This window comes from Triplophysa rosa, linkage group LG10, assembly GCF_024868665.1.
Source record: "Triplophysa rosa linkage group LG10, Trosa_1v2, whole genome shotgun sequence".
NCBI classification, from domain to species: domain Eukaryota; kingdom Metazoa; phylum Chordata; class Actinopteri; order Cypriniformes; family Nemacheilidae; genus Triplophysa; species Triplophysa rosa.
The window spans coordinates 279,048-292,352 of NC_079899.1; the positions used below are offsets into that span (position 1 = coordinate 279,048).

Here is a 13,305-nt window from a genome sequence, read left to right on the forward strand (position 1 = left end):
TGCGATATGTCCTCTCGACCAATCAGAATTCGTTCGATGCAATCCAACATGGCGACGCTTTGAAGCGTTTGTTTGTGCTCAGTCTTCAAAATGAGTGCTTTAAACTCTAATAACACTTTTGATGGCCTGGATGAGCCAGTGAGACCTACACCTGGGAGTAGAAAACGCCGACTGGACAAAGAAAATCACAAAAAACAACAAAAAAAGGTTCGTCACTCGGTGGCGCGTTAATACCCACTGTGGGATGTCAACACAAGGCTGGTGCAACCGGTTTCTGGCAGGCCGAGAAGCTGTCACCGGAAGACCTGATGATGAATTTCAAAGTTTTATGAAAGACCAAACAAGGTTGACCAGGACAGGGCCATACTTCATCTCCTGGACATAACGCGAGTGAAAAGGCAGCGTCCGAAAATATTTTTATTTAATTAGTGGTATTTGTATGCGTGTTATTTTTAAATTATTTGTTTTATGTGGTGGACAATATTGAAACATGAAATTGAAAATATTTATTTTATTTTACTATTTAGTTTGTTACTATTTATTCTATTTGGCTGTTATTTATTTCATGCATTTGCATTTATTTGATTTATATTAATTTATAGTATGAGTCCCTGATGTCATATGTTGCATGTTCTCTTGTTTGTTTGTTTTTAAAAAGACATAAACCAACATTTTTTTGGAAAAAAAGGATGGATTTGTAGCGTTTTGAAAAAATATAAATAAACTTTTAATTTATAATCGACAATATTGTTGTTTCATTTAACAATCATTGTTTAACATGTTCAGACTGAGCCAACAGACCATTTTAACAGGATAAATTGAATATTAACAAAATGTATGGGTCTAGGTAAAAAAATGTCATTTTCATAAAAACTATTCAAATGGATTTATAGCGTTTTGGAAAAGAGCTCTTCATATATATAGCTCAAATTGAGTAAAGATCGTTTTTTTACAACTTACCAGATTGTCCGACCTCCTCACTCACTTTCGTCCATACAAGATCCTTTTTATTCCTGTTTCGATAAAAGTAAGATGTATCGTACAGCTCCTGATATCCACATACAGCGACGATGATTTTGTCTCCATTGTTGTTTCGGATTTCTGCCTCCGCTCGCTACGTCATAATCACGTCACTACTAGAGCAAGCTCCTGATTGGTTAACGCGGCGCGAATTTTCGATAAAGTTCAGATTTTTCAACTCGCGCGATTCGCACGAATCACGCGTTACTTGCGTCAAATGCCCGAAACACTCAATTCACTCCGCGTCATTCGCGCCGCAGGATGTCCTATCGCGTCTTTGCATTGAATTAACATGTAAATCACTCGTGTTTAATGCTTCATTCGCGTTTGGTGGGAACGCAGCATCACACACTCAGAACAATACGTACCAATCACTGTACACTATGCACATTGGGCCTCATTCATGAAACACGAGCAGAACGATTTTTTGTGTAAATCGCTCGTAGAGTCGTTTTGACGCAAATTTTCAGATTCATGAAAATGTTCGTATTTTCAAAATGTTAGTTGTTACGAAATAAATGTACACCTGCTCAATACCACATGTAAATAGTGCATAAAACCGCACGTAACTTTCTGTATTCTTTTAGACAAACTGATGACACTGCATTTTGATGCACTATGTATAATGATATTTCGCGAGTTCTTTTGCCCTGTCTTTTATGATTTATTTACTTTTTAACTTTGAGGAAAACGCAGAGCTCGTCACTGTCCTTTTTTACACAGCCGTCGAATCACAGTGGAGAAGAGGCGGGACAAACACTACATTGACCAACCATTATACACAACAAGGCAGAAGTTAATATTAATGGTTACTGCATTTTCATATTAAGTAATATTCTTTAAAATAAGATACTAGTTACAAGTAGGCTAACTGTTTACCGATATTCTAAATCACATCAACCAACGCATCTCCGGAATAACGCGCAGTGCGCCCAAAGAGTTCTCAGGCGCCACCAGCTGGTCGTTTTCAGAAGAGCACCAGGTATTATTATTTTAGCTGGCTAAAAACGCTTTGGTGGACACAGTTTAATTGATTAATTTATTGGTAAGCATGTAGCCTATTAGTAACTTATGCCTTTATGCAATATAATGTAGCCAAACTAGATAATGAAGTCCAGAGGATTCCGGCATTCCTAGATACGTAATTTGCGTAGCTGTAATTCATAGGCGGGGATTATGCTAATTGTGAATGATCGTGCATGCGCACCCTGTTTACGAGTGATTGGAATTCATTAACATACACACATTTTAATATCAAATCTGACTTGTGTATATACTTGTGTATATGGTTGAGAGACAATAAAGGGATTTGATCTAAAGTAATTTTTTTTCAAATTATCACGCTAAAACAAAACACTACTGTCCGTTATTTGTCCAAATTTCATAAAACATAAAGTGAAATGACATTTTACCTGACAAGTCCTTGCATGCTCAAGCGTGCCACACAGTGTTCAATAAAGACATGTACAGTCGCACCGAGACACCGGCAGCGTGTGGATCCTCTCATATTAAAAGTGTTTATCTTAAAACTCAACAGTTACTATAATTTTGATATACAGGTCTTTCTTTATCTAGAAGTTATCTCATTCTGTCAAACCAGGTGCGACTGAGCCACTAAAGGGACATAGAGGGTGGAAAAATATGACTCGTGTGTTCAGTTCAGTCAAGTCTGACTAGTACTATTCAACAATAATCTCAATGTATGGTGGAAATGTAATGGATTGTGATGTGTGGATCATACAGACTTGTATGATGGCAGCTAGTTCATTTCAGTAGTGTTATTTTGATGAAAAACAATAATTTCTCGTATAAAATAATGTGCATCAATGGATCGTGTACAGTGCAGTGAGGAACATGTGAAAGACTGAATTTTGTTCATGATTTTGAAATCATGTCATTTGCTTTGTTTCTCTCTTAAGAGCTTCCTGACCGAACGGCTGTTGTTCTCTCTCACAATCGACACAATGGCTCTCATCTCTCTAGAGGATCTCGAGGGATTGGACGATGAGCAGCTGGACGATGATGTCACTGACAGATCTGAGCCAATGAATGAAGAGGAGCAGGACCGGATGTATGCTCATTGGCAGGCCGTGGGACGGACACATCAGGTGTCTGTGCCCACAGGTAAAGCACTCACCAATAAAAACACACATGGATCCATGTCAGCTGACCTGAAAACAGCGTTGACTTCACATCAGGAGTAAACTGACTGTGCTTTGTGTTAACAGAGATGCGCGGACCCATTCAGGAGATGACGAGAAGGAATCAGTCATCGGAACAGGAGCAGGTGCCATTTGTCACCGTGTCCCGACATGAGAAGGTAAAATCAGGTCATGTGTGTCTCATTACACTCACTACAGAATCACTTCATCAAACACAGTCAAGATCTCTGATTCACTGAACATTACTGATGTTACAGAATTATTTAAGCCCGCCCATTTCCTTAAAGGGATAGTGCACCCAAAAAGTTCTGTCTTCATTTACTCATCTTCAAGTTGTTTCAAACCTGTAGAAATGTCTTTGTTCTGATGAACACAAAGAAAGATATTTGGAAAAATGTAACCAACTGACATACCTGGGACATCATTGACTACCGTAATAGGAAAAATAATTGTATATTTTTTTGTTCTGTTAAACACAAAATGAGATATTTTGAAGAATTTAGGAAAGCAAACCGTTCTGGGGCACTTTTGACTACCATTTTAGGAGTAGACACTAATATTGTTTCCAATAAAACCAACACTATTCCCATTATAACCATTAAAGGAGTAGTTCACTTCAAAATTTGCCCCCATTTACTTTACCAATTACTATCCATGAAATATTCTATTGTGTTTTGGGCAGGGGTACATATTGAATTGCATAGCATAATTTTTTCCCCCATTGCTTCGTATTGCATTGTGTTGTATTGAAACGAATCGAAATCGGATCGCACTGCATCGTAATAGGGATAAATCGTATTGGATCGCATCGGTAGCTGCTTCATTTGTATCTTTAAAGTATCGCATTGTCTGCTATGCACGTCGCATCGGCCTCAGTTATGGAGATGCACATCCGTAATGTTCACTGTAGATGGTGAATGTTTGTGAGACGTCATTGAAGAGATGAATGATGTGTGTTTGTGCAGCTCGGTGAGGTGTTGTACGAGGAGAGAGTGTATCCTGAGGGAAAGTGGGCATGTGTCAGTAAAGGAGACACACTGTATGAGCAAAGCATCTCCAATGCCTTCATGAAACTCATGCGCTTCATCTGTAAAGAGAATTCAACAGGTACACACACACATTCAGTTCTAGCAAAGCTGGTGGTTATTCATGCCTTCATTCTTTTGTTCTTGATGTTCAGTGTTTATCTGGTTTAAAGTATTCACATTGGGGTGTTTTGTTTCTGCAGGACGCTATCTGGGCATGTCTGTACCCATCGTGAATAAGGTCACAATGTCAGAGGACGGCAGTAACTTTATGAAAGAGGTGTTGACGGCGTATTATCTGCCTGCTGAATTCCAGGCCAACTCACCGGAGGCCGCAGATCCAGATATCAGCATCATCCACAGAGATACCATCAGAGTCATAGCCAGGTGAAAGAACGCTTCTGTCACGCTGAACAACAAACTGACAAAACCATTGACGCTTGTTCACTTTAGATTTATTATATAACAGGGCTATTCAATTAGTTTGTCATGGGGGCCAGTTCATGAAAAGCATCCCAAATGAGGGGCCGGAGAGATATGGCTTGCAATATGAGGGATGACACAACAACAATAAGAAATCTGTTATATTTGTTCCCAAATTCATTTTTTTCTCTTTAAAATTTTCTGGATTCTGTGTTTTCCGTCCTTTACTATACAATAGTAATATATTTGCCCATATGAAAAAATACCTCAGTATACTACAGTATTCACTTATAAACTATATTAAAAACCTGCAGTAGATACGTTGAACCATACATGGAAAAATAAAAATAGAAATAAAAAAAATCTATATTAAAAGTCTATATAACCTATATAATCTGACTGTCAAACTGTGACTTGACTGTGAAATAAACAGTCTGGGAGATGTGGATAGTACCCTCTGGTGGAGCACAAGGGCACTACAGCTGACCAGTGTAAAATGTTAGTATTATTATAATATTTTTTAATGCAGAGGATGTTCAAATATTTATATAGGAAAATATTCTGGGGGCCATCAAAGATGAAAACTCTGAAGTTGATGACAAAAGCTGCCGCTTATTTTTAGTTAGTTAATATGACTGATCATTTTACATGATGTCTGATGTCAGAACTGAAAAAATTCACTCATAAAATGTTATGGAGGTTGTGTTATGGTTGCTGAGCAGTGTCATAATATTAAATGCGCTGATGCACAAGTGAATTAAAGGTGCATATGAAGAGCTCAGATGCAAAACACCACCTGTATCAAAAACGAGATTATGATGTTGAGTACATGCTCTGCACACATTACTCAAATCATTTTGCTTCAAACCCCCCTGAATACCCCACTCTGCCCTGCCCGCTCTGAAATAGCCGATATTGCTGAAAGTAAATGTTGGAGTGAAAAATGCTCATTTCAATGAAAAACGGTCGTTGGATTAAGTGGGTTTTGAATCTGAACTCATTTATTCACTACTTCACGACATGGACAGTTAACTTTATACTGTGATACTCAAGACGTGTGCACACTATCTAGATGATGAATGAACCCTCTCTCTCTCTCTCTTTAGGGCTTTCTATGGGACCACAACAGAGGAGACAATCTCGCGTCAGATCAGCATTCTGTGGGAGTTGTTGGGAAACTCTGGAGATGTTCATCGAGATCACTACATGGTGGCTGTTTATGAAAATCCTGGTATTCCTCAGCGCAGAAATGAGATCTGGTTCATTCGCCGTGGCTCTTAGGAATATTTTTCATCTCACGCTCTGTATTGTTGTGTGTGAGTAGAGAAAGTGAGATTCATCACAGACAGCTACATAAACACCATCAGTAGTTTACTGGTGAGCAGGGTCACTTCACGCCGATATTGTTTTTATGATTCGGTATCATAGAAGAGACTGTATTGTTTTATCACAGTCGCTTTTCTAATACATAACGCATCATTTAAACTATATGTAACTTTGAAAGCAGATATTCATACAATATTTTAAACAGGTGGGACATGTGTGTGAAAGTCAGTGGTGATTGAAGGCTTTATTTTTGTTACTGTATGAGACAATCATTGGACGTAGCTTTTGTAACTAGTGCTGTATAGATTTACACATTTTGATCTCATAAGCTGATGGCATGACTATTCGTCAGATGTTGTAACCGTGTTTTGAAATCTTACGGGTATGCTGCTTGTTTGTCTAAATGTGTTGTAGTTTTTCTCCCTTCACATGAATGATGAGAGCAGTAGATTTGATCCGGAATCTTTCCTTTGCCTCAGTATTGTGTGTGTGTGTGTGTGTGCGCGTGTGTGTGCGCGTGTGTGTGTGTGCGCGTGTGTGTGTGCGTGTGTGTGACTTTCATCAGTGTATTGTGTGTTGATGTGTTCATGAAGATGTTTAAAAGCTCTGTTTTGACTTCTTACACTGATTCCTTTAGTTTCTGACATTCTTGATGTGTACTGTACCTTTATGAATGCATTAGACAATGTTTTTAAGCTTGCGCAGTGTTTACTCACTCCCCATTGAGTGGAACAAGAAGAGGAATGCTACTGATAATCTTTAGTAGTAAAGCACTTTTAACTACAGATGTATACAAACAAAGACCCAATAAATAGTACTCAAATGTTGTGCTGGTGTTGGATAAGTAAGGCCAAACCTTTCTAATGATTTAGTGAATCTTGAGTAAATATTGTGCGACCACCAGCCATTGTTCTCCAAATATTGGCATTAACTATTAAAAAAGTAAAGACCTGAATCCTCATGAGCAGTTCGTTATTTCAATAACCAGTTTTTCTGGTAAGAACATAAGAATACCTCTTAAACGTGTGATGTTTTCTTATCATTCTGTCTGTCACTTAACATGGAAGACAAATGCAAACAACACTGGGGAGATTATGGGTTTGTGGTTTCATTCAGGATTGTGAACATGACAATGAGTTTACATGTGACAAACACTATCAGACTAAGCACTTGGACTTTTATCTTGAAAACATTAAAAATAATTTGTAATGCCGGACAAAAAAGTGGAACTTTATTAAAGGAGTCATATTGCACGGCATTGTTTTAGATGTAACTCAATGTGTATACACCATTTAAAGTTTAAAAAACGTTGTATTTTCCACATACCGTGCATGTTTGTATCTCCTCTTTGCCCCGCCTCTCTGAAACGCGCTGATTTTTTACAAAGCTCATCGCTCTGAAAAGCGAGGTGTGCTATGATTGGTCAGTTCACCAGTGCGTAGTGATTGTTCAAATACTGCAAGCATTTCACGGAAATGTAACGCCTCTTACCATATTCGGAACATCAGGTTCCAAAGCAATTGTACTGACAGGCGATACAATGAGATTTACAATTACGCCCACCTTAACTACGTGTAGATTTTGGCGGTCTTAGTCAAATCATGTTACGTAGATTCGCCGGGGTGTGGTTACACGAAGCGTTTCAGGCAAGTCTGGTTGAGCATTCGCTTTTAGATAGAATGCATCTTTTGTTCCCACACTTTCATTTGTGCAATTTTACGTGTCTAATACATGCATGGGCAACTTATAACACACCAAAAACACAGAAAAACAAGTACTTCCGCCATATGACCCCTTTAACAAAATATAATTTTGGACATTTTTTTCCTCCCCGCTATGGTCGAGTAGCTATCGTAAGCAATTTTCAGATTCCGGTTCCAGTTTTGCCCAATGATTCCCAGTTCCATTTAAATTAACTATAAGGATTTTTTAACCACTTTACCTTCATTGATTGTAGTGTGGCTGTAAGGTAGTAAGTAATGTTGAGTAATGCTAGTCCATCAATCACGTTCTTCAAAGTTGATGTTTTTACACTATCAATAACATTATGCTTTTCAAGCAGAAATAAGATGGTTGGCCAAATATGTTCCTTGAGGGCTATAAGGCACTTGTTCATTTCCCTAAATAAATGAAATATTAAACAAAATATTGTTTTTAAATGTTGACTGTCATACTTATAACCATGCACACACCCTATAAAGTCTCTTTTTTTACAAATAATAATGCAGCCAGGAGAGGGTGTGATGCAATGGGTGGTCTCCACATTTTTTACATTTAAAATGTAATGAAATAGAATATTTTACATCACTCTGCTTATCACTCTTGAAATTACATGTACACTAAATAATTTAACCCTCATACATGCATAACAATAGTCTATTTAGTGGTCCAGGTGGAAATCAGTATGTATATTAATGACAATATGGGACAATTATAATGTAATTATGTTGGCTTGAGAAACAAGCCAACATTCTGATGTTGCACTTAAACATTATTATTATTATTATTATTATTATTCTGAGACTAAATTTTCTGACTTTAACTCCTCCTAGAGCTTTCAAGCTACATCCACCAAACTTTCCACAAACCTTCAGTCTGGTCTGAGGAAGTGTGCTATATCTTTTTTAAGGGATCAGACTTACGGTTTTCCTAAAAAAGCCGATTAAGTGGCCCAAAAAATCCCATAGACTTACAATGATAGAATGTTCAGCTAACGATGTTTACTTTCAAACTTCAACTGTCAACTCTCAAACATAAACACTCACTCACCTAAATCTCTCCTCTCTCTTTCTGTCTCTCTATCATTCTGTCTCATAAACTCACACACACGCAAACACACACACACACGCACGCACACTCTTTCTTTCTACCTATCTACCTGTCTGTCTGTCTGTCTGTCTATCTATCTATCTATCTATCTACCCACCCACCCATCCATCCATCCATCCATCCATCCATCTCTCTACCTATCCATCCATCCATCGTCTATCTATCTATCTATCTATCTATCTATCTATCTATCTATCTATCTATCTATCTATCTATCTATCTATTCAATTCAATTCAATTCAATTTTATTTATATAGCGCTTTTCACAATGTGCATTGTTCCAAAGCAGCTTTACAGGAGCAAATAAGAAAAACACAGAAAGGTAAAACACAGCACAGTGCATGGTGTTTATAGACCAAGCAAGATCATTATAATAAATAATATCTAATAAATAAATGCAGTCTCCCGGTGAGCAAGCCAACACTGCTCTGCTGTGGCGAGGAACCCAAACTCCAATGCTGAATAATGGAGAAAAAAAAACCTCGGGAGAAACCAGGCTCAGCCGGGAGGGCCAGATCTCCTCTGACGTGTCATGCTGCACTCAGTGACCCCGACCAAAGCCACCGAGCAACGTCCACGAGAACAGGGATCTATCTATCTATCTATCTATCTATCACCATCATCCACCTCCATCCATCCATCATCATCCATCCATTCCATCTATCCATCTATTTATGTATGTATCCATCCACCCATCCATCCATCCCCACCAGAGGCGGATTAACCATATGGGCAATTGGGCAAGTGCCCAGGGGCACCAAGACTTTAGGGGCACCAAATAAACCCGCAATACAAAATATATATTTTTTATAAATGTACATAAGCACTTGTTTTTTAAGACTTAAGTCACGCATCTGCGCTAAATAGGCGTGGCACCATGTGCGGGAAAACCCCCACTTTCAGATAAAAATGGTTCTGTCCTCCGCACTTTTTCGACAAACCTCCGCCAAAATTCCCGCCCATGTTATCTGGTTAGTTACATAGATTTGAGTGAATTAACATTCAGCCAATCACAAGTGACTGCTATTAGGCGAGTCGTCTTTCGTGTAGCTACATTTAATCTTCAAACAGATGGAAGCGGGAACGATGCAGAGCGCATTGTTGTAGCGGAGACTAAAAATGCGGGGATTAGCACTGATTAATAAAGGTATATATACATGGCATGCGTCAGAAATAAGATGTTATAGTGCCGATAATGTATGCTAATAATAGTACGTGGAGGTAAGGCCACTATTGAAGATCCAAACCTGGGTTTTAAAGTGAAAGTGAAGAACGGTCGGTGTCATCACTATAGCAATCAATTCATATGTGTCCTTTTTAGTGGAGTACACTTTTATCTTAGTACTTATGTGATCGTTTAGTAAGAAGAATATACACATACTGTGCTTAAATAGAGCGTTTGAATAGCTGTATAGCAGTTAAAATAGTAACAATAACGTTTCATGTTATTTTTATGAATAACCTTGCTATACATTGTAATCTGGTGAATGCCACTTTGGTGAATTAAAGTCCCAATGTCCTGAAAATCTGTACATTGTTCCATTGTCCCCCTAATGTGAATACATACATGCAAACTATTGTGTGCGTGTGCGTGTGCGTGTGTGTGTCCCTGTACCCCCATTTTGTGGCACGCACAACATTTACACTTGTTAAAAAAATGTTAGTGATTTTTTAAAATTACATCAAAACCTGAAATGTAACATTACAACAGAAAGCAGGTGCCCCTTAACTACAGTAGGCCTAATTGTTAAAAATACTTAATGGAAAAGAGTTGTTTTTGTGTTATAGTCTACAAAAGTGTCATGTTAATGTATAATTCTTGTAAAATAGTATATTGTAAATTGCTGAGTTTCATTCTTATAAAATCTTTTAATATATAAATAATTTAATGAGTGGATTCTTGCGTGTGGGTTGATGGGGGGGCACCTCTGGGGCTGTTGCCCAGGGGCACCATGAGGTCTTAATACGCCTCTGCATCCATCCATCCACCCATCTCTCTACCTATCCATCCATCGTCTATCTATCTGGCAGGCTCTGTAAAAACTTTCCTCACAGTGGAGTGTAAGTTGTACCTCTGGGGCGTAAGAGACCCCAAAATTCCCCATTGACTTATAATGGGACAGGAAACATGCCCACATAAGGCGTCATAACTGTCAAATGTTGAATAACTTCGCAGTACAACCACTTAGAGACAAGGGGGTGGGCTCATTTTACTCAGGCAACCAATCAGTATCCCAGGAACGTACTTAAGCTACGAAGCCACGCCCATAGCAACCATTTACAGCAACCTAGCAACCACTCCCATAGACTCCCATTATAAAAAGTCAAGATGGATATCTTTGCAACACAGTGTCGTACAGACTGTGACTAGAGGGGGTGGGCTCATTTGGCTCAGGCAACCAATCAGTATCCCTGAAACTTCATTAAGCTACGAAGCCACGCCCATAGCAACAAAACATGTTAACTTAGCAACCATTTAACAAGACCTATAACTCTACATCAGAACATCATAGAGACATGGGGGTTGGTTTGTTTCACTTGGGACTTGAAGCATCATCAATTGGTTTCTACTAAGCCACGCCCATAGCAACCAAACAGGTTAGCCTAGCAACCATTTAGCAAAAGCTATGCCTCTTCATCAGAACATCGTAGAGACACAGGAGTTGGTTCGTTTCACTCATAGCTTAGAGCATCATCAATTTGCATATACCAAGACACGCCCATAGCAACCTAACAGGTTAGCCTAGCAACCGTTTAGCAAAACCTATATCTCTGCATAAGAACATCGTAGAGACACGGGAGTTGGTTCGTTTCACTCATAGGTTAGAGTACTATCAATTGCAGATGCCAAGCCACGCCCATAGCAACCAAACATGTTAGCCTAGCAACCAATTAGCAATATGTATATCTCTGCATCAGAACATCATAGAGACACGGGAGTTGGTTCGTTTCACTCATAGGTCACTCATATCTATCTATCTATCTATCTATCTATCTATCCGTCCGTCCGTCCGTCCGTCCGTCCGTCCGTCCATCCAGCAAAACCTAATAAGTTCTAATAAGAAACTTAATAAACCACATACATTTTGCCTGGTTGTGGTCTCTCTCCCTCTATCTCTCCCTCTGTCTTTTTCAAGCCAACATAAAGTTTGTTCACAAACTTTAACCTCATCTAGTTTATAATGTAGTGGCAAGGGGAGCTGTGTCCAATCAGACAAAACAACGCGATATCAAAGACGCGCGTGCTCATCAGTTAAAGACGCGACACTGCGCACCTGTGGAGTGCGTGTACAGTCATGGGAACCGTGTTTGGATGTTAAAGATTCTGGATTCTGGATAAGACCCGGTTCTCGGCTCGCAACCCTACTCCCCATAAATGTGACGCTATCATCTTTTGAGCCAACGTCACGATTACGTCACAGAATTAGCTGGAGGCAAAACAATGGGAAAACTGGAGGCAGCCAACACAAATCAGCACAGAGTCGGCTACATAAGGAGTTTAAAATATCATCTTGCTGTGTTTTTGAGTGCCAGAATCGACAGAGTGAAGGCTCGAGCCTGTCAGCAAATTTCCTTGATGCAGATCTGGCCCAAATAAACTGCTGACCTGTGGCCCACCTTATTTGTCATTCTTGTTTGGCTGAGTTCAGTAAAGGACTGACGGCCCTTATGTGGGCCACATGTGGCTGATAGACCAAAAGCCAGAATTCTCCCAGAATTTAACCATATTTACATCACACCATTTAAAAAAATCAATAAACACAATCAAACAATATTAAACACAAACTCAAATTTTATTTTTTTATTACAGACTATGCAAAAGCCATTTTAACCCTCTAGCAAATGAAACACTCAACTACACAAATGTATTCAAAATCATTTGCTTTTGTCATGTTACATGTACTCAAATATCTACAGGTACTCTGTATTCATTTGTATGCAGTTTTTTTTTTAAATAATTAACATTCAAGAGTCTATACCTTGAATTTATGTACACTAAAACATGTGAAGAGTAAACTAACATTCTAAAAGTAAATTCACTAATTACATCATTAATAAAGTAACTCCTTTAACAATTCTCCTTCTGGATTTATTCTGTAGGGATCATTTGAAGGGAAATCTGTTGGGAAAAGTATATACTGACATTAGACATCTTTTATATTACTGCATACTTCCTTTAAACACTGATTTTGTTGATAAGGCCTTCACATAAGAATTTAAACAGCAATTAAAAGAAAAAACCTGCACTGTAAAACATGTATGTCAATTTGAGCCTAGTTTGATCTGTCTGGATTGCGGAGAGTCCATTTTTAGACAAAATTTTCTAATGAGCGTTAACCATTATAGCTGAGGAAACCCCACTTTTTTTACCAATTTGATAGCTTTTTCAATGAAACAATTTACAAAATCTTTAATCACATGCAATATTGACACAAAATGCTACATATAATTAACTTTAAAATTTCAAAACATCACTTACCTAAACGTGAAAAGTTATGAGGAAAGAAGAGAAAGGTGCT

General features: G+C 38.5%; 1 protein-coding gene across 1 annotated transcript in view; it reads left to right on the top strand.

Annotated features, from left to right (window-relative positions):
- Nucleotides 1–7,965, top strand: part of soul4 (heme-binding protein soul4) — a 12,551-nt gene extending 4,586 nt beyond the window's left edge. The window contains exons 2-6 of the mRNA XM_057343929.1: nucleotides 2,940–3,144; nucleotides 3,249–3,340; nucleotides 4,148–4,289; nucleotides 4,411–4,594; nucleotides 5,737–7,965. Of these exons, the coding sequence (XP_057199912.1) occupies nucleotides 2,985–3,144; nucleotides 3,249–3,340; nucleotides 4,148–4,289; nucleotides 4,411–4,594; nucleotides 5,737–5,911 (753 nt within the window). The 5' untranslated portion in view covers nucleotides 2,940–2,984 and the 3' untranslated portion in view covers nucleotides 5,912–7,965. The remainder of the gene's footprint in view (nucleotides 1–2,939; nucleotides 3,145–3,248; nucleotides 3,341–4,147; nucleotides 4,290–4,410; nucleotides 4,595–5,736) is intronic.
- The last annotated feature ends 5,340 nt before the right edge of the window (nucleotides 7,966–13,305 follow it).